General features: G+C 32.6%; 1 protein-coding gene across 1 annotated transcript; it reads left to right on the top strand.

Annotated features, from left to right (window-relative positions):
* Positions 1-1,986: 1,986 nt before the first annotated feature.
* Positions 1,987-18,263, top strand: LOC128674380 (myb-like protein AA). Its single transcript, XM_053752877.2, has 2 exons — positions 1,987-2,151; positions 14,443-18,263. The coding sequence occupies exons 1-2, from the start codon at positions 2,131-2,133 to the stop codon at positions 17,797-17,799; spliced, it is 3,378 nt and encodes a 1,125-aa protein (XP_053608852.1). The 5' UTR covers positions 1,987-2,130; the 3' UTR covers positions 17,800-18,263.
* Positions 18,264-20,165: the final 1,902 nt, after the last annotated feature.

Here is a 20,165-nt window from a genome sequence, read left to right as displayed (position 1 = left end):
ATAATGCACAAAACAATCGAAATCATAAATATATCCCCATATAATTACATTCGAGGCCTAAAGCTAAGCTTTTGTTCACATTTAAAGATAAGCCTCGGGACTTAAAGCTCCATAAACTAGTCTCTAGAAGGCGGCACCGGAAGCGGAAGATGTAGATACGATGCGCAAACGCCTTAGGTAATGTTGCACTTTGTAGTGAACAGGTTCATAACATTTTATTGGATTTATTTTAATTGTTTGTGATGTATATTTATTGTACTTTTGTTATGGAAACCTATACTTAACCTTACTTTTAGACATATTTAAGGCATACTTATAGAATTTGTTAATGCTGTTGGTTTGTTAGTTAAGACCATTGCACACACTAGCGCTGGGCGCTTGACTTGCTGTCGAATGTACGATACCAATAAGAATATAAAATACAATTTAATTTAAACTTCAGATAGCAAATTATATTACCAGTTACATACTTACGCGTTACTTTATAAAGACGTTACTTTAACTATTATTATCGGTTAAACGCACCCGGTTTTAATAACATATCAATAAAAATGTAATCAAACTTTATGAAGACCCTGAAAATCTTACATTTAAAGTCTTCTATATCATATAATCGTTTAATAATTACACTCAGTGTTTATTGTCACTGTGCCATCTTTATGACGCGGAATTCGCAATATCTTTGGTTATTGGTCAGTAGGTACTCAAACATTATCAAAAGAATACTTTCTGAGCTAGGCATTGGCTTGATGTTAATGCTCGACTAGGAGTGTGTCCGACTAACGGGCAGTGGTTTCAAAACTTTTAGTGTATTTACTTAGTTGTTTAACTTGTCTAGGTAAAACCTAACTTGTGACCTTATTCTACGTCATGAAATATTGAAAACTTCCTCGACTAAAGACGCATAATGAAATAACGTTAAAATCTTATCTTATTATCTAAGCGATTGATTTTTATTAGTATAGGGCAATGCATAAATTGTAATTTTTCTATACATTGTTATGTATTTTGCGGACACAAATAAATTAACAAAAAACAAATAAAATGTTATAATACTCACGCGCATGTTATTGCACTTTTCCGATTGTATTTATATTGTTTGTCATAGATAAAAATGCCTGCGATATATTACTTATATCTAAATTTAGAATAGAATTAAATGAAAACGCTCAGATTTCGGATTTTGGTTCTTAATCTCATGAGAATACGAAGCCAATAAAATTACAGAATAAAACGGATTTCACATGACTTACACAATTTCTACCTAAAATTGGACCTTACCTAATTTGTGACCATTAACAAGTGTTGCATGCAACAAATATACATATTATGTGATCTCGAAATGCCATATTTTCAAGACTTATTGCTGTTACAACAGACAGTTATATCAATATATTATTAAAATAAATCTCTTTTATATCTGTTTCTAAGAGTTTTCTAAGAAAGTTGCAGCATTTAGTTCAATTTAACTATCTGGTCAAGATCCGTTAGGTAATATCATAATTTTTGTGATTAACTGTAACTGACTGTGCTGTAACTAGCCAGGCACCTTAGCTTTATAGTACAAGATATTATTTTTAATTAAGTAGAATGTTCTTAAAGATGCAAAATATTGTTTGAAAGTACCTAGGTAGGTTAGGTAACATTTAAATCTGTTTTCAAATAATAAGTTTAGCTTTTTCACTACAACATTGATAGTATAGTAAGCAAGGCATTAAGGCAATACATTATCAAAATCAGCCCAAGGTAGAATTAATGCACCCCGCATTATTGTTATCAGATTCGCTGACAACACCACGAATACGCCTTCTGACCCTTTCACTTTCTAAGGACTAAGGTCATCTAAAACTGCGCAACTGTACACTTTGAGAGCCGCATGCACTGTGCAAGTGTGCATCTCAATGGCTTGTCCACATTGCACCCACTGCACACCCGTACATACGAAGCTCCACGCTTCGCTACCCCCATATATAAACTGTACTCAAAGCAACCTTGAACCTCACTCCACCACCGCAAGGACGCACCACGACAGTTTCTGTAATAATAATATAAAAACTACCCTAAATTCGGTTTCGGTTTTGTGAGTGAAATGTGAACGTGTGCCTTTTGGTTCCAATTTCGAGTAACACGATGAAGACCGTGAAGCAAGCGGTGAGTGACCAGATGAAGTGTTTATTTGTTTGTCTATTTATATATTATATATTTTATCTATTTATTTATTTGATAATTATTGTGTGAAATACAAGGATTAAGAGCACAATAGGTGGACTGATACAAACATTGTCAATCTGTCAATCTTTTTGTCAATCTTTAGGTCATCAAGAGAACTTAATGTAGATATTTAAAATATAAAAAGAAAGTACGATAGTGGACTGATTTAGAAAGGATCTGTTCCAGTCAACTGAATTCTGAAAGGACAGTAAAAAAAACCTATACAATAAGACAAAAATATATAAATACTACATGCACACGAAACATGTACTTTTATATCTACATTATAATAATAATAATATAAATAAAAAATATACGTCAAAAGAGTTTTTTTTGTAAATGTGTACCTGGAGGATGAAATGTGGATGGAGAAGAGAGAGAATATTCGGTATCAACAAATTTTGGTATATAAAAGTTGAAACAGTGTTTGGAAGCGAGATAAACAATACTGATAGAGCGGGTCAGACCTCACATATTTTTATTTTGTTTATATTTGTTTATATGTGTACAGTCTCCATTGGATATCAGAATTAATAAGATATACAGATTCATGTTAATTAGTATGTTAAGTTCTATTATCTGTGATTGTACCTTATTAAATAAAATAAAAATAAAATTTAAGTCTCAATATATTTTAGAGACATTAAATTACTATGATAATTATGATAGTGTTTAATTTAAAATAGATTTTCTTGTCATAAATATATACACAAATAGAATAATACCGCAATAATAGCCGTTTAATATCAACTAAAATCATTTATAGTTATTAAGTTATAGCCAACAAATTATCTTCATAAAAGTTAAATCGCTTTTTGTTGTTTCTTCATAAATCCCACTAATTGTTTATAATTACTGCAATTAACAATAAAACAACAAAGTATACGTATTATTTAACTATCGTGCATCGCAAAAGTTATCTTTAACGCATACGATAAAATCTTTACACTAACGAAAGGGAATGCTTTGTTATATTATATACACCTATATACAAAGTAGATATATCTATGTTTACAATGACCGGATGCAGGGAAAGTAGAAGTTATGTTTGTAAAAATTAAATTCTGTGTCACAAAACCGACTTCCTGAAAAATCTAATAATAATTTTTGTTACCTAGCGGATAAAACTAGATAAAACATAATAATTATATCCCTAAACCTGCCTCAAGAATCATAGAATCTATAAAACAGCACGACAATCCGTGCAGTAGTGAGTTTACACGAACAGACAAACAGACAAACAGACAGACAGACGCGGCAGAGGACTTTGGTTTATAATATGTTGGAAGGGTAAGAATGTAAATAAGTTGTTGCAAAAATAAACCTACATTAATTTCCAGCTCTAAATTAGTTTTGATGTGAAAGAACGACAAATAACACTTTTAAAATTTGACAGGAGAATATGGACTGTGTTAGAGAACTACAATAATGTTTAACAAGATCTTGCCCGCGGACTCGCGTTCATTAATATGGAGGAAGTTTTTATCGTGATGAAATTGTCTATGTCTTTCTACGTACTAAGCACCAACTTTATATAACTAATTCGATAAGATTGACTGAATCAATGTTATCGAAATTTCGTTTCGAGATAAAGCGTGATAAGTTAATTAAAAATTAGACCCACTTTCAGATTTGTATTATTAGTTCGGATGGTATTTTTTACTACTAGGCGTTATTGTCAAATCAATCGAGCCGTAGTTCTAGTCCTTAAATAAAACTCCTTATTCAATCGAGGATATTGTACGAGGCGATTAAGGATTTTGATACTGATAGGCAACAATATCATCCTCAAAGTGGGAGTACGACCATAAAATTACAGCTAAGTCTTCAAAATGTTAATGTATATTTTTTACGCTGACTCCAAGCTTTTGGACGTCACAGCCGCACATATTATCAAGAAAATTAATGTAAGAGACTATCTCAATATTTTAGTAAAATTAGTTTTTTTTTAATGACACCATAACAACCTGCAAATGGTAAGTATCACTAGGTGAACGGCCCGCCTAAAGACGTTTCGTGAAGGAGCGCGCTTTATCTCCAGTACACTAATAACTAATTTATGAGTTTACTGGCCAATTAACTAAGAGTGAAAACGTAACGTATTCTGTGATTGACTTTTGTTGGGTGATTGAACGCAGTCATATGATGGCGTCTGTAATAATGAAATAGTAGGAAATTATGCATCACGAATTCACAACTAATATTATTTTATTTCATTTTAACATATTGTTATTATATTTATTTATCTTTACTGTAAATTTCTTTTAGAGGTTTAATAGTATTCCGTCCGCATGCAGTGAAAAATAAATTACCCTTTAAATGTTTATATTTAAGAAACCAGATATTAAGAATTCGTTGAAATAAATAACTCTTAATACTTTATTATGAAGAATGCTGCTTCAAACTGACATTATACCACATCCAATGATATATGAACATCAGATACGCCTATCAAGATGCCTCATGAATTAATCAAATTATATTTCAATAAATTCCACTTTTGCTGTATAGCGGTGGCTGAAAATGATGAATTGTGCGATATGTCTATAAATTTTTGATGTGAATAAGTATCTACGATTACAGGCGTGTGGTACCGCCCTAGAACAGGACTACTACTGTAGATGTCGTACTAGGCGACTAAGGGATATTTAAAAAAAATTAAAATTAACCTCAAATTGTATGGTGCAACACATACAGGTAAATTTACGTAGGGAACAAATATCTGGATATCCCGTCGGGCCCTGGTAGAAGGGGCAATAATCAAAAAAGGTTGGCTTGATGTCTCGATGATATTATGCCAATGGTCTGACAACTTGGAATGCCGATGACTGTGCGAAGTGGAGACGAAGAAATAGTAAACCGGATCCTGGGTTCCGACGTTCGATGTCTACGGAAGAAACCGGGAAAACGATCAGATAAGAGAGAGAGAGAGAGAGAGAGAGAGAGAGAGAGAATTGAAGATTTACTGCTTATTTCAATGTATCGCTAGGATAAGAAATTTAGTTTAATATCGATGGACGGGTAAAGTGTTTGTCATTCTACTACTGATACATAATTTGAATAATGTTTCGGAATCTACATCTTTTTATACTATTATTATAAAGAGGTAAGCGTTTGTGCGTTTGTGAGTTTGTATATTTGAGGAGGGTAATCTTCGAAACTACCAAACCGATTTTAAAAATTCCTTCACCATTAAAAAGGTACTCTATCCAAGATTGCTGTAGGCTATATTTTATCTCAAAATTCCCATGGGAGCGAAGCCCCGGGCAACATCTAGTTATACATATGTATTAAAATCCAATTTGTCCGTGGCTTGAATAGACTAATAAAATATGGTCTGTTATTTTTTGCGCTTCGTGCCAGTATTCTAATTAGCAATTAACTATTTTTGCTTATTCAGAATATAGACATTCTGAATGACTTTATGTTTGAGGTCATTTGTCCACGTCTGTTTCATCGGATCCGACATCTGAGAAAAATTCAGACTGTCTCTCTTTCTCATCTCAGGGGTTTCCCGGTTACTTCCCAAACCGCAAATTCATTGGAGTCCAGGATCCGCTATTTTTCCTTATCTTCTCCACTTTGCATGGTCTTCAGCACCCTTAGTAGTCAGTCTATTGATACGGGCGACCATTGATTTACAGTGACATTGACATTTGACGACCTCGGTGGCTCAGTGGTAAAGTGCTTGCCTCTGAACCTAGAGAATCGGATCGAACCCGGGAAGATCCCCGGTCGGGTGATGATCTTTTTCTGATTGGAGGTCAGGTCTTGGATGTTTATCTATATATGTATTTGTTATAAAATATAGTATCGTTGAGTTAGTATCCCATAACACAAGTCTCGAACTTACTTTGGGGCTAGTTCAAACTGTGTCATTTGTCCTAATATATTTATTTATTAATTAGCAGACTCTATATAATTTACAATTTCTTTATTTATTTATTTCATACATTATATCTTATACTATCATTACAGGTGCTCTCAATGCAATAGTTAAGATCTAAAATTACACCTGGTTTCTACCATAGCACAATATATACAATGTAGCTCTTGTGAACTCTGTCAAAGGACAACCAAATAAGTTGATTTGAATTGCAACTTCATTTAGGACCCTCAGCGCTCTAGTCAGAGGTGCATGTTTGAGCATATTCGTTCGCCCTTGTGGTATTGCGGACAGAGGAGGTGGTCGCCATACGTAACGGCGTAATTATGTTTTATACTGTATGATTTGTTATAAAACTCTTGTGGCAAACCTTTTTTTTTAGCTTTCTGTTTTAACCTGCGGATAACGTAGTGGCTTGCATAATTATTACTTATATATTATGTAACTGTTTGTTGTTCCTAAATAAATAAAATTAAATATAATATTGGTGGTTTACTGAATTTCTGTGCAAATTAATAGTTTAAAGAATGACTACACCAAATTGCCAATCTTTATGAAGTTGCCCATGCCGATAAAGCTGCCAAGGTCTATACCCTGGCAACTTTATAGGCATGGGATAATTTGTACTCAGTAATAAGAAGCAACTTCTGAGACAATTATCTCCCACTGAAGTTCCTTCAAAAATACCAAAAGAATTAGAGAGACGCTTTGTTATCAAGTTCCTCTACAACTTCAAAGGAACAAAGATCATATGGCGAACAGCTGGCACATTCTAATGTTTTTCATTCTCTTCCATGCTGGCTGGAAGACAAATTATTGCCGTATAACAAATAAATAACAATGTAATCTATCATTCTACGCATTAATGCGGCTACTTCACGCCAATCAATCAATACTATGTCACAAACTCATTATTCGCTATATTGATTCGAAATAATTGGTCTTCGCTGCTATTATAACCCTTATACCACAGTTATAGCGCTGTTATAGGAGCTATAAAGTCGTGAGCTGGCAAAAGGGAAACCTGGTTGTTTCCCGATCATTGACCGGCGCTATTAAAGTGATTCAATGGCGAAGATGTAACTAGAAATGATTGGTTGAAATTGTTTCGTGGACACTGCGGCTTGTTTATATGCAACTGGGAAAATTGCATTTGCCGTATAATTTTAATATGATATAACTTTACTACGTGATCAAGCATAAAATACATTATAATCATGCCCTATAACCATATCGAATATTATACATTTTAGTAATGAGTTTTGTATATTATCCTCATGGTTCATGGTACAATGCGTGCTAGGTAATATTATAAATAAGCGGTGTTTGTTTTTTTTGTTTCTGCGTCACGTCAAAACCGAGTATTGGATAAATGTGATTTTTGGTGTTAAGATGGTTGCAGAGCTGGAGAATGACATAGGATAGGAGTGTGTCTTTAGTGATGCAAATCAATGATTTTATCTATCAATGATACACGCCGCAAGCGGTGACGCGGGTAGCAACAACTATGTTACATGCACGGCTTTTGATATTTAATACTTATACGTAGCTCAAAATTAAAAATATATTATTTTAAATTCTGTAGTAAAGGAACTATACTGAGAATTAATAACAATAAAAACACTTTACGTTACATACTTACTTAGCTAGTAAATAAAAGTTCATTATTTAATATATTAATACATTGTTCGTAATCTTGCAAAGGCTCTGCAAAAGTAACTCTAGATAGGTAGAATAATTATCTATTTTTTTTTACATTTAACCCCTCACTACTAATTATAATAATTTAGTTATTTTAAATGAATTGATTTTTTTAAAGACCAACAATAAATTTCGCATAGAACCCATCATGTGGAAATCTTAATAAATAATGATTATGTAAAAGTAGGTAGAAGAGCGATTTTTTTATTCCAAGCAAGAATGGTCTAATTTCTATTTACATAACTGTTGTAAATTAAATGATATTCAACATTTTTGGGCCACAAAATGAATACATTAATTTCAATGTAGAAACAAAATAACGCCGCAAAATGAAACCTTGATTTTGAAATGATCTGTTCTTTAGTTCATTGACACTAATAAAAATCTAGTAATATATATGTTATTCTGTTTTCTATATAGAATATTTTTTTCCATGTTTTGCCATGAAAACTAAATATGAATGTATATAAAATCGGTTTTAGTTTTATCGGTTGAAAAGTTGAGTTAAAGATTCCAATAAACAGTTACAATGAAAGTTATATAAAAGCTTGAAAATTTTTATTAATTTTTGACTTGAATTTTTTTGAAAACCAACTCGGTTTCATTATCCAAATCGGCTCATATGTGAACAGTGCGTTCGGAGTTGTGAAGCCCTCGGGTCCGCCGAAAAATTCGGCTATGATTTACAACTGCCTGACGTCAACCCTCTCTGGAAAATATTTATTTGTTTCGTAAATGGTATGGGTATGTTCTAGCAACAAGTCCGTCCTTTGTACCAACTTGGAAAATGTAGTTTGGATTTCACAAAGATCTAATAAATTTATATTAACAACTAAAAAAACTAGCCTATACAGATGTATAATCTAAGATGAGACAATATATATATCTTGTCTTATATTAGAAGTCGACAATATCCGACGCAAAAAAAAAAATAAACAGAAAACGCATTAGTAATAGAATATGTGTATTAAAAATATTGTTGTAAATAATCTTCAAACCGTTTCAAGTCTGTTATTTGTTCCCTTTTTCATGTGTAATGATTTGTGTAGACTTGTAAAAAGGCGACGAGCTGTCTACTGCATTTTTTTATATATGAGTAGACTGAGGCGCTTGCAAAATATAATGTTTATAAAATCATAGAATATTTGTATCGTTACCATAATTCTCTATAAATAGAATTAAGTAGGATGTTTGCATGCATATTTACCATTTCGTTTTTAGTTCAAATGTTTAGATTTCATTAAATATATTTTAATGAATTTATGAAAATCGTAAAAATTTTTTCAATACATACATATTTACAATTAAATCTTTACAATATGCGTCCACATGATTCATCAAAATCACAGAGTGTCATTCGCATATTTTTCGCTAAAAAAGCTTCTTAAAAAAGACATTAGTAAAGTAATCAAACAAATATTTTTGAATGTACATATATTTTCCAATTAATTACTTCACAATATATAAATCTTAAAAACTATAAGCATATCTGATATGGGAATATATCGGAAGTATTCTCATTACTTCTATCTTCCTCTTTCCTCTCTCCGATCTAGAAGCGTTCTTTTTAATAGTCTAAGTAGTAATTAACTGAGCACGTTTAATTATTTTGGAATCACAATAATACCTACAAAAGTTAGTAGGTGCCATATCTAAAGATGATCTAACGTCATTCTTATATTACGAAATACATAAAATATTAAACAGCTGACAGAGAAATAAAGATCCCACGAAATGTCGTATGGTTCGCTTTCTCTACGGATTTATTGTAGTTACGTGAGTGTCCCTAACGTAGCCTACTTTAACCGACTATAAATCTAAGTTGTATAATATTATTCAATAGGATTAATTGGGCCCTTAACCAGAAACACAGTTAAATAAATTAAACAATAGTGACATTTCCACGAAAAATCCGGTAATGACAATCTTGTGATTGACAGCGATAGATAGTCTTTTATTTTCCAATAATTTAATGACACAACTTTTAACCATTGATAGATTGTTACATTCTATTCTTTTAGTAGTTCTTTTAGTATGTCAGATGCTTTTGGGAGATATGAATAAAATTTGACACTAGTGTTAGCAAAAACATTCTCGAGAATCAGAAGTACTTTCTAACCAATGAGGCGATTTATTAATTTTTTTTTAAATAAATAATCGTTTATTTTCCTCTTTACAAAGATCAAGACTTAAGCTAACTTAACTACTTATAGCTAAATGGTTATTAATGATCTTTGTGAGGAGGCTAGTTCAATTAATAATAATAATATTAATGATGCCTTGATGTTTGTATAAGGTACGTAACAAATATGTATTCGGCGAATGAATAAGTATTGCAAATAATTGTCAAATTTAAGGATGAACTAAGAAGGACTGGCACGATGAATGCTAATTACTAAATGTCGCGATGTTGAAGACTGCACGAAGTGAAGAAAAAGTAGGAACGCGAACCCTGGATTCCGATGCTCTATGGCGCAGAAGCAGTCAAAATATAGTCATATTATAGAGAAAGAGCAATTTGACGCAATAATAATGACGCAATAATAAGCGGCGTGATCATGAATCACGTTTATTCCTTACTAACCTTATTCGGTACTTAATTTGATCAATGAGGTAATTTCGCTTTTGGTGCAATAAAGAGTATTGTATTGTATTGTAATTTTGTTTTGCATTTCAAAATGTTATACTTTTCATTCAATTTATTTTCTGTATAATATACACTAGTTAACTTTTGCCCATAATTTCGTACGCGCTTAAAAATGTCGTATTTTTTAGTTAACGTGGTGATTTACAGAAATCCCTTCTACGTACTCCTCTACACTCCCCAAGAAACATATTAAGAAGGTATAGGTACCAAATTTCTTACTAAATTACGCTCATTCGTTTCGACTGTGCGTTGTCTATCACTCAGCTACAAGATCCTTATATTGTTTATTGATCGGTTGCTAATTATTATATGGTCTTTTCGATACGATTCTTAGCGTGTCGGAGGGTACTTAAAATATACTTATTTAAAATTATAGTTGTTTATTAAATTTTTTCGTTATGCATGATTTATTTTCATTGTTATTTGTAATTTTTTTTATGCACGAGTAACATTCCAGATAAATAATCGAATGTCCTCCATTTAGACTCAAAAAATCCTGACATTCAATGACAAGCAAAAACCTTTGACGTCCATCTGATAAGCCATTCAATTCAGTTTCCCTTTCAACGTCTTCCCACGGTCATAGGTACAGAACAGGTAGTAGCAAGTTAGCTAAAAGCTACATAGTAGGAAGAGCTTTCGCTGCGGGTGAAAAGCTCCCAGTAAAGGGCAGAGAAACCGATACGTCCTCACTCTCGTGTCGCGACGACCTTTGACTCCGATGTGCGATTAACATTTTGTTTCAATTAATGACTGTTGATTTGATACTTTGTGGATCATATGGATAATAATAGTAACGAAGCTTATGTACTGTTCCGACGTGTTGACTTTTGATGAGTTTTTTACGGTTTATATTATTTCTCTTTCTTCCTCATAAAAACATGAGTATGTCAGTCACTTCCTTTCACGCACAGATAATAAAAGCCAATTAAAGAAAAGAGCTATAAACCGGAGAAGAAGAATCTCCAGTTTAAAAACTGTAGATTTTTTTAGTCCAGCTCTTTTGTTCGTTTTCATAGGCGATGTAGTACGAGTAGCTATCTGTCACTATCCATCAATAAGGAGCAGTGAAATCTGACAGCTATATAAAATAATTATAACCAATCATAACTTCGAATTTTCAAAAGATTTTCCAATTTATTGACTAAAAGGTATATCGTCTCTATCTCTCAGTGAACTCCTTTCACTAATTAAAATGGATATTACTAAATTGATGTTAAGTAGGTCTTAAACTATTCATTATAAAGTTAAATTATAAACTTTAAACTTAAGAAGCGTTTACAGTTTTGTAAATTAAACCAATAACTGGTTTACTTAAAGTTCTTTTTTTACAAGTCTTGTATAAACAATATTATGTATATTACTTACTATGTTTTTTTATAATTTTACAGCAATATAAATATGCTTTTTAAGAAATGACTATCCTGGTTGATCCCTCAGTTCCCATACGGCCCGATGGGATTGCTACCTATTATTGTACAATTGTTTTTACTATATCCAGGTTCGAAGGGTTCATAAATATTTTAATTTAGGATGTAATTTGTGGAATTTATAGGTTTGAACGAATCTTTGATTTATTTACAACAAAACTCAACAATAAGTACTAGATATAAAGCTTGTTTACATATTAGGACTTTAAAACATAACTTTTCTACAACTTCGACCACCGGAGGAAGCCCAAGCAACATTTTTATTAAAGGAAAGTAAAATTACGTTAAACTTGAGGGACGTCAACAACTTTCCTGTAATATATGGGTATTTAACGATATTAGCCACACGCCTGTCTCAAATGGCGCGCAACTGGCAAAGCTCGCCTTTGACCCGAGCATTTGCTATGTAAGCTATTGAAAGCTTAACCTGTGAGCTTTCTATTGTGACTCACGAAGTCCTGTCTCTGTTAAATGGTGGATCCATTCATTTGTTGAAATAATTCTAGTTAAATAACAGGGGATTGAAGTGAATATGTATATTTTGAGAGCATTTTTGCTCTGGAAACTTTTTTAAAAGAAAAGAGGGAAGGAAAAAATCTTTATTTAGTGCAAAGAACTGAATACAACATTCGTTATATTATTAGAATTTTTTTTCAGAGTTTAAATAAATAAAAATGCATAAACAACTTATTGGAATTAAAAATCAATCATGGTTTTTTGTAGAATAAGATATCGTATTAATACTCAATAATAAAAATTAACAATTTGGAACTTTAGTCGATTTAAGTTAACCAGGAAAATGTATTAATAGATCTTTATTGACATATTTTAAAGTTTATTATACCTTTCGTTACATAGACATTTGGTCGTAATCATATTATGTTATAGTCGCCGTGCTCCACGTGCCTCCCCGGCCATTATGTGATATGTTACAAAAACAATTCCTGTGCAGTATTAATGGAGTGGTTTCTCTGTTACACGCACACTAGCTGATTAATTAAGAGTGAAGGCTACTTGCAGATTTCTTTACGATGTTTTTATTCACTGGACGCAAGTATTAGTGGTCTATTACAATTAATACATACATGAGTCGGATTGGTATACAAACTCATGTTTCATTAGTTGGATTCGAACCTGAGACTTTACGGTTTCGGCCTTAATCGCTGGACCACCACCGTATCGTATACTATCACATAAATTTTAAGTAGGCAGCTGTTGTACTAACTAAAGTAAGTTACTTAGCATAGAGAAATATCCTAGTCGTTAACCAACGCAAGAATGTTGTTTTATTAGAGTGATATATGCCGAGTGTAAAATAAATCATTCAATCAACATAAAACAAAAGAAAACTGATCGTTTACTGATGCCATTTGAAGAAGTAATAATATAATAACACGCGTGTATCTATGCCATTTATATTGTTTTTTTTTGATAATATTTAAGTAGTTTTTTTTTATGTCATGCTGATATATCTATGACTTGCTGTTGAGTGTGTTGTTATTAAGTATTCCTTCTATATGAGTCAGAGGTTGTAAACAGTTACATCTTGTGACTCATATAGAAGGATTGTTGTGACACTGAATAATATTTCTTCCACAGGGATGTGATATTATTCAGTGTCACAGTGATGTAACAAAATAGTGTAAAAATGAATCTGTTTGAAAATGACGTCGGTCCTGGTCGCGTATTTATATGAAACTAAGAAGAATGTATTTTCGTTATGTATGAGTCACTGTACGAAGGGAATAATTTATATAATATATGGGGAAGGTAGATTTGCTGTTGGCTGTACTCCTATCTAGAAATTAGCCAGAAGCATTCATGCATTGATTGAAAGAGAAACTCTGTTCCTAGCAAAAATAACTGGGAAAACGTGTTTTTTGTTTATCTCGGAATGTAGGTACATAATACTAATTGCTCGCTTAAATGCTAACATAAACTTATTTTATCCTGAAAGTAAAAGTTAGAAAACCATTTGGTTTATTGTAATTATAACCAATTAATGGAAACCTTGAGTAAATAGACACCCTATGAAGTCTAAACAAGATTTTGTTGGGAAATGGCTATTGTTAGTTACTTTGTAACTAGGCTCCAGTCTGCTTTCTTTTCATTGTAGTTTCTCAAAAGTGCACATCTAGATAGATTTATGAAATCTCAAATTGAATTAAAATGTAGTGTCTTGGCTCAACTAAGCTTTGATTAATTTTTTATTCTATGTTTTTGGTATGTATTCACTGTGCAATACAAGATAAATAAACTAATTATCCACAACCTTTACAATGTTTTTAATGAGGTAACAACATTAATAATATTAAACAACAATAAAAATAAAGCTACAGTTTATAAATCCTATAAGTGATTTCAATCGAATTTGTAAACATTAATCATACATTAATAATGAAGAAAATCCTCTTGTAATTATTTTCAATAGATATGATAAAACTGGTTTTTGAATACATACATCCTAAAAAGGTTACAAAAATTACCTTGTCTAAAATTAATAATTACACACATACTGTTTCAAATAAATAGTATTCACAAATTTAATGACGTTTCTCTTGTTCCAGATACGGTTACTAGTAGTCATACAATTCATCAGCAATTACCGTTGTCAAGATGGGTTCGGCGAGCGAGACTTACTGCGTCTCCAACAGATGGCGTCCAATGACGGCCAGATCGAGACCATTACGAGCTACAGCACCAACATCATTCAGAGGGACCCTAACAGCCAATCCATCAGCTCTGTTAGCGTTCAATACCACATGACAGACCCTGAGAAAAATGAAGAGTTCAATAGAGCAGATCGGACCAGGACCAGAAAAGTTTATCGTATAAAAAACCCTTTTGATCATCAAAACCAACAAGATGATCTTCAAGAGACTAACACTGCTGAATCACAAGACACCGGAACTGGAGCTAGTAACCAGTATGCAGCAATGCAATACTCTTTGCCACCCGAAGAGTTCTTGCAACAAATGAGAGCGGAGAATCAATTCTATCAACAACAAGCATCCACTCAGGCCCCACATTTAAGCTACACAGCCACTCCACAACCACAATATCAATATTCAACAATATCCCCTAATTATGACGACAACCATCAGTCAAATCAAATACCACAACTTGAACCCAAAGCCTCTGTCGGTCAGAATTATCTGACAAATCCTAATTCATATCAGTATGGTGGCAATGGTATTTTTAATTTTGATGGTGTTCAAAGCACTCCAGCTTCTGTGACACCTCATCTTTCAACACCACTACCGAATAATCAATTTGTGGGTACACAGTCAAGCTCATACGTTTCTAGTTCTTCACCAATTTATATTTCTAGTCCACCAAATTTGCAGCATTACGTATCATCACCATTATCGAACATTCAAGATGTATCACCAGATTACAGTAACCGAGTGAGCTCAACAATTGGAAGCAACGCTATCAATTACGAAAATGAATTTCATCAGAAAAAGATGCTGATAGATCATTATGATAACTCTGCTCATGGAGTGAGATATCCAGTCAACATGCAACAATACCAAAATGATTATCCATCTTCTACTCCAAATCCATCTTCATCTCCTTACTCCGATCAAGGTCACGACCCTTGGCAAAATCAACGACCAAACAGCGTGTCAAAATCTATTCAGGAATTATCATATACTCAGTATCCAAATTATCCGAGCGATAATAACAACAATAATAATAATTTAAGATCAGCTGAACAACAAGATAATATAGGCAGTGATAATCAGCGAATAGGTAACGTACCGGCAGCTAATACCCTATATTTAAATTATGCTCAACCTGAATTTCAACAAGAAAACGCTAAAGGAAGAACCAGAAGTTATGATGACAACGGTCAAAATAATTATTATTCACATGGAGATTACGGATGGAAACTCCAAAACAAAAAATCTTTAGTGAGTACCGAAAATTATCCACAAGGAAGTTTTAGTAGATATCAATTTCCAAATCAGCAAATGGCCTTACAAAGTTCACCGGGTACAGCGGTGAGTCAAATGAATTTCCATATGGATACTAGCCGACAACAGGCTTACGAACAAAATTCAAAGTCAAGCGCTGATATAATTGATGCTCAAGATTTTGCAAGAGCAGCTGCTAAAGCACAAGAAAGGCAACATCAACAACAACAGCAGCAGCAACAACAACAAATTTATGGAAATTACCCTTCCAATTATAATTTACCAAGTCCTACTCCTGGACCAAACTATGGTAATAATGATAAACAAAGAAATAGATACAATGAAAATATTAACTCTAATAACTATCCATACAACAATTTACAAACAGATTTAATAACAGCACCTCCTTATTACTACTTAAATTCAAAAGAAAACACTGTTGATACTAAACCCAAATTACCATTTGACCATGATAAGGCTTTGAAAAATATTGTGCCCATAGATGTTTCAAATGTAGTCGGAAATTCAGAACCATCCATAAGAGGAATTGGAGGGCAAGATAATAACAACAGATATAACATAGCAAATTTCGGGAAAAGTCAGCTAGAAGAAAATTTGAAACAATACTATCGATCGGTCACGGATGCTTACTATAAAGACAAAAACTCTATTTACGGATTTAACATTAAATCTAGACCAGAAGATGTATTAAATAGTGAGAGCAAACAACTTGACTCAAATATACAAATATATGCTAAACAGCCGCAAATTCAAGAGTCAATTTACAACCAAGGTAATCTTCAAGACAAACGATACTTTGAGGGATCTGGATCAACTCCTACGTATGCTTCATCACCAAGTAGCATCCAATCTTCAGCTAATATCCAACAGCAAGGACTACAACGACCTCAAAATGTTATGCCCAACGATATTGCTAATATTCTTAAATTAAATGACGTACCATATCGTTTTACTTCAGGTTTATCCGAAGGAGATTCTTTACGGTTACATAACAATAATAACTTTGATACAGTAATACCGACTTCCTTACCTAGTAGAATTAATCAAAATGTTGGAAGCCATCAACTAGATGTTTCAATTCTAAATAAACTTTTAAATAAACAAGCCGCACTCAATCTCAATAGACCAGATATCGATCCTCAAGCTAGTGGATTGATATCAAATATAAATGGATTTAAAGTTGCAAATCCATTCAACGTGGATTTAAAACTAGTAGCAGATATGTTGAAGGGAAAACCAGCAGTCGATGATTCACATTTACTATCTTTGGGAAATCAATTTACTAAGACGGTACCTTTGAAATTAGACTTATCACAATTGCAGCAGCTGTTATTGAAAAACGACAATAATGGCGGTTATGCTTCTATAAATGATGAATTGAGTGCTTTTTCTAATCCTTATTTAGATTTCTATAGTCCTGGGCGCCCCTACCAGGGAGTTAAATATTCTCGTAGTCAAGAAGAAGAAGAAAGTGAAAGTATTATACCTATAGCGGATGCATCCAATAATCATCCCATTGGTGCAGTCATGGAACAGTTGGATGAAATTACAAATGAGAGAGAAGTAACTGGATCAGATGTAACAGCGCAAGACGACGAGGCCTTACTGAATAATTACAAGAAAAGACCCAAAAATGGCTTCATTACACGTCACAGAATAGGAGAAAGACATAGGCATCCAAATTCTTTACCAGATCAACGAACGTATCCAAGGAGATACCCTAAATCACACACTGCAGAACCTTATCCCCTGTTAAAACCGCCTCCCCCTCAGAAAACCCGTGAAGCTCGAAATAATTTTGACAAAAATAGCAAAAGGCGACGTGCCAAGCCAAAACTGATGAGAGTCTTAAAAACCGAACCATTATATGAAGCTGGTGCCAATATTGATGATGATGAAGCCACTGTACCTACTTTATTGCAGCCACCACCACAAATCGCTGATGCTAAAATGGATAAGATCTCTGAAGATGACGCTACGTAAAAACAAATTTTAGTGGCCTGACATTATATAATATTTCATGATGATATTGATTCTCATTACTTTATGTTTATTATCTGCAAGGTTTTTTTTTGTTCAAAATATGGCGTTAAATTTAAATCTTTCAAAATGTTTTTTAATAATTTAATTTTGTTTACAAGAAATTTCTGATATTTATTTTTACATTTTGTTATCGCATTTATTTATATAGAAGTGCTTTTAAATGTTGTTAAATTAACATTGTAACGTCCAGAATCTGGATGTAGGCTTATAGTTTTAACATCGTGTACTGTAAATAAACTAAATTAAGTTAAATTTAAGTTACAAATCTGTTATGTAAGTTGTAAATATTCGATTCTTTATTCATTGTAGTAACGTTATTTTGTGATAAAAGAAAAATGTTTGGTATTGTTGAATTTGTATGTAATTTTTGTAAAATTGTTACAAAATAAATTTCATTTTTGTTATTTTGATTTATTTTAAAAATCTAAAAATATACTTTAGGTTCCCGTTAAAAAAGAATATCGTTAAGGAATTCGAAGAGAGACACATGCAAATTATAAAATAACAAACTAATAAACATAGGTTTTTATGTAGTATATTTTATACTATTTAAATTCATACAAATAGAGTCTCTATCATGTTCGGGCAGGATTCCACTTAAGAACTTCTTTGTCCAAAATTATTGCTAATGTTACGAATGCTGAGCAGAGGATTGGATGAATACCACCCTTATGAAGAATACGATTCTTAGCGTGGGCAAATATTTATATTCGCAATCACAGATATTTGGTTGCGGTTCTGGGTATGTTATGCCCATTTCTGTTAAGTGCGTGCCAAAGAGTGTTGTCTATTAATTTAGTCGCCCATAAACATCTATGTGGCAAAAAGCTATAATTAATAATAATATTTTTTTATGATATCCATAAATTCACCCGTTCAGAAACATCAATTTAAAAATGTGCGTAAATAGAATGTCACGCGTAATCAGTTTCATTACATTTTTCTTATAGTTTTCTCTCTAGAGGGTTAATACATGAGAGAATCTTTAAAATATTCAGTGAAAATTGGGTTCGTGTAACACGTAATTATGATTATCATGCGAACAGCGGCGAGATGACATCATTAAGCGTCTGATGATTTCTCTTGAATCATTTTAATGATCGATTGCATATATCAGTGCCAGGTGCAATCCTTAACTCGATCATTTAAACCAGTTCACAAATTGACAAGTTTATTACGGTCTCATTTTGTTTGACGAAACTTTTTGCTCATAGAAAATATTTATTATAACCTAATGTTTTTAGATTTGTGATTCTGAATCTTTCTCTCTCTGTCTCTCTCTCTCTCATTTGAGCGTTTCTCGCAGCTTCTTCCTTATGAGTAAGGCAAATAATTTATTCGGAAATTAGGCCTTCTCAGTCACTTTTTCACATTATATTCTAAATTAATGATATTTACCAAAACTACAAACAGTATTACGGAACGACCACTGCTGACAAGAAATGCCGAAAGAAACTAAAAAGAAAGAAAGAAACTTGCCAGAAGGGATTTCTGGCATAATAGGACTGACCGACACTGTTTGAATGAGTTTCTTTCGGCATTTCTTCTCCGCAGTGGTCGTTCCGAAACAACTTTTTAAATATAAATTTATGTATAATTTTTTATCAGTAATATAACAATGCAAGTGTACACAACAAAGTACATGGTCAAACATGCTGAAACATATTATGATTGTGATCGAGTGCTGAATAAGGAAAAAAAATATTGCAGTCGTCAATCGTGGTTCTCATGTTATTGTCCGAGTAATAGATGTTCTTTGGCGGTCTCGTAGCGTGTGTTCTGCTTTCTGCGCGCGCAGCCCCATACTTCTGATGCGATCGTTATGAAACTTTTTGCTAGATCTTAGCTGATACGTTGAAATTATGACATAGGATACTATAACTTTAAATATATATACATATTTTATTAATATATTAGATATATATTATTTTTTTTAGTTTAGGTTAGGTTACTAAATTTTCATCCATATTTGAATTCATACATTTATTCATTCACATAACAATCATTGACTGTTTACCGTACGTATATATGTGTAAAATTTCTTGTGTCTTATTATTGCAGTATACGTACATAATTTTTTATTTCGTTATTGTTAAGCTGACAAGAAATAAGCAACAGATAGTAATTAATAAAATTTCTTTGATGTATTTTATAAATATTATGTGTGTATCATCTCCGCAAAATTGATAGAGCGATTTATTATTGTCTGCTTCATTTTCATCGAGTACAGACTCTAGTGAAAATAAAATTAGGCGAAGGAAATAATCTAGCTACTAAGGTCGATTATTTCCTTCGCCGGAAACAAC

The sequence above is a fragment of the Plodia interpunctella genome, chromosome 12 (genome assembly GCF_027563975.2).
Source record: "Plodia interpunctella isolate USDA-ARS_2022_Savannah chromosome 12, ilPloInte3.2, whole genome shotgun sequence".
Lineage (NCBI taxonomy): Eukaryota > Metazoa > Arthropoda > Insecta > Lepidoptera > Pyralidae > Plodia > Plodia interpunctella.
The sequence above is the reverse complement of the archived record's forward strand: the minus strand, read 5'-3'. Positions and strand labels throughout refer to the sequence as shown.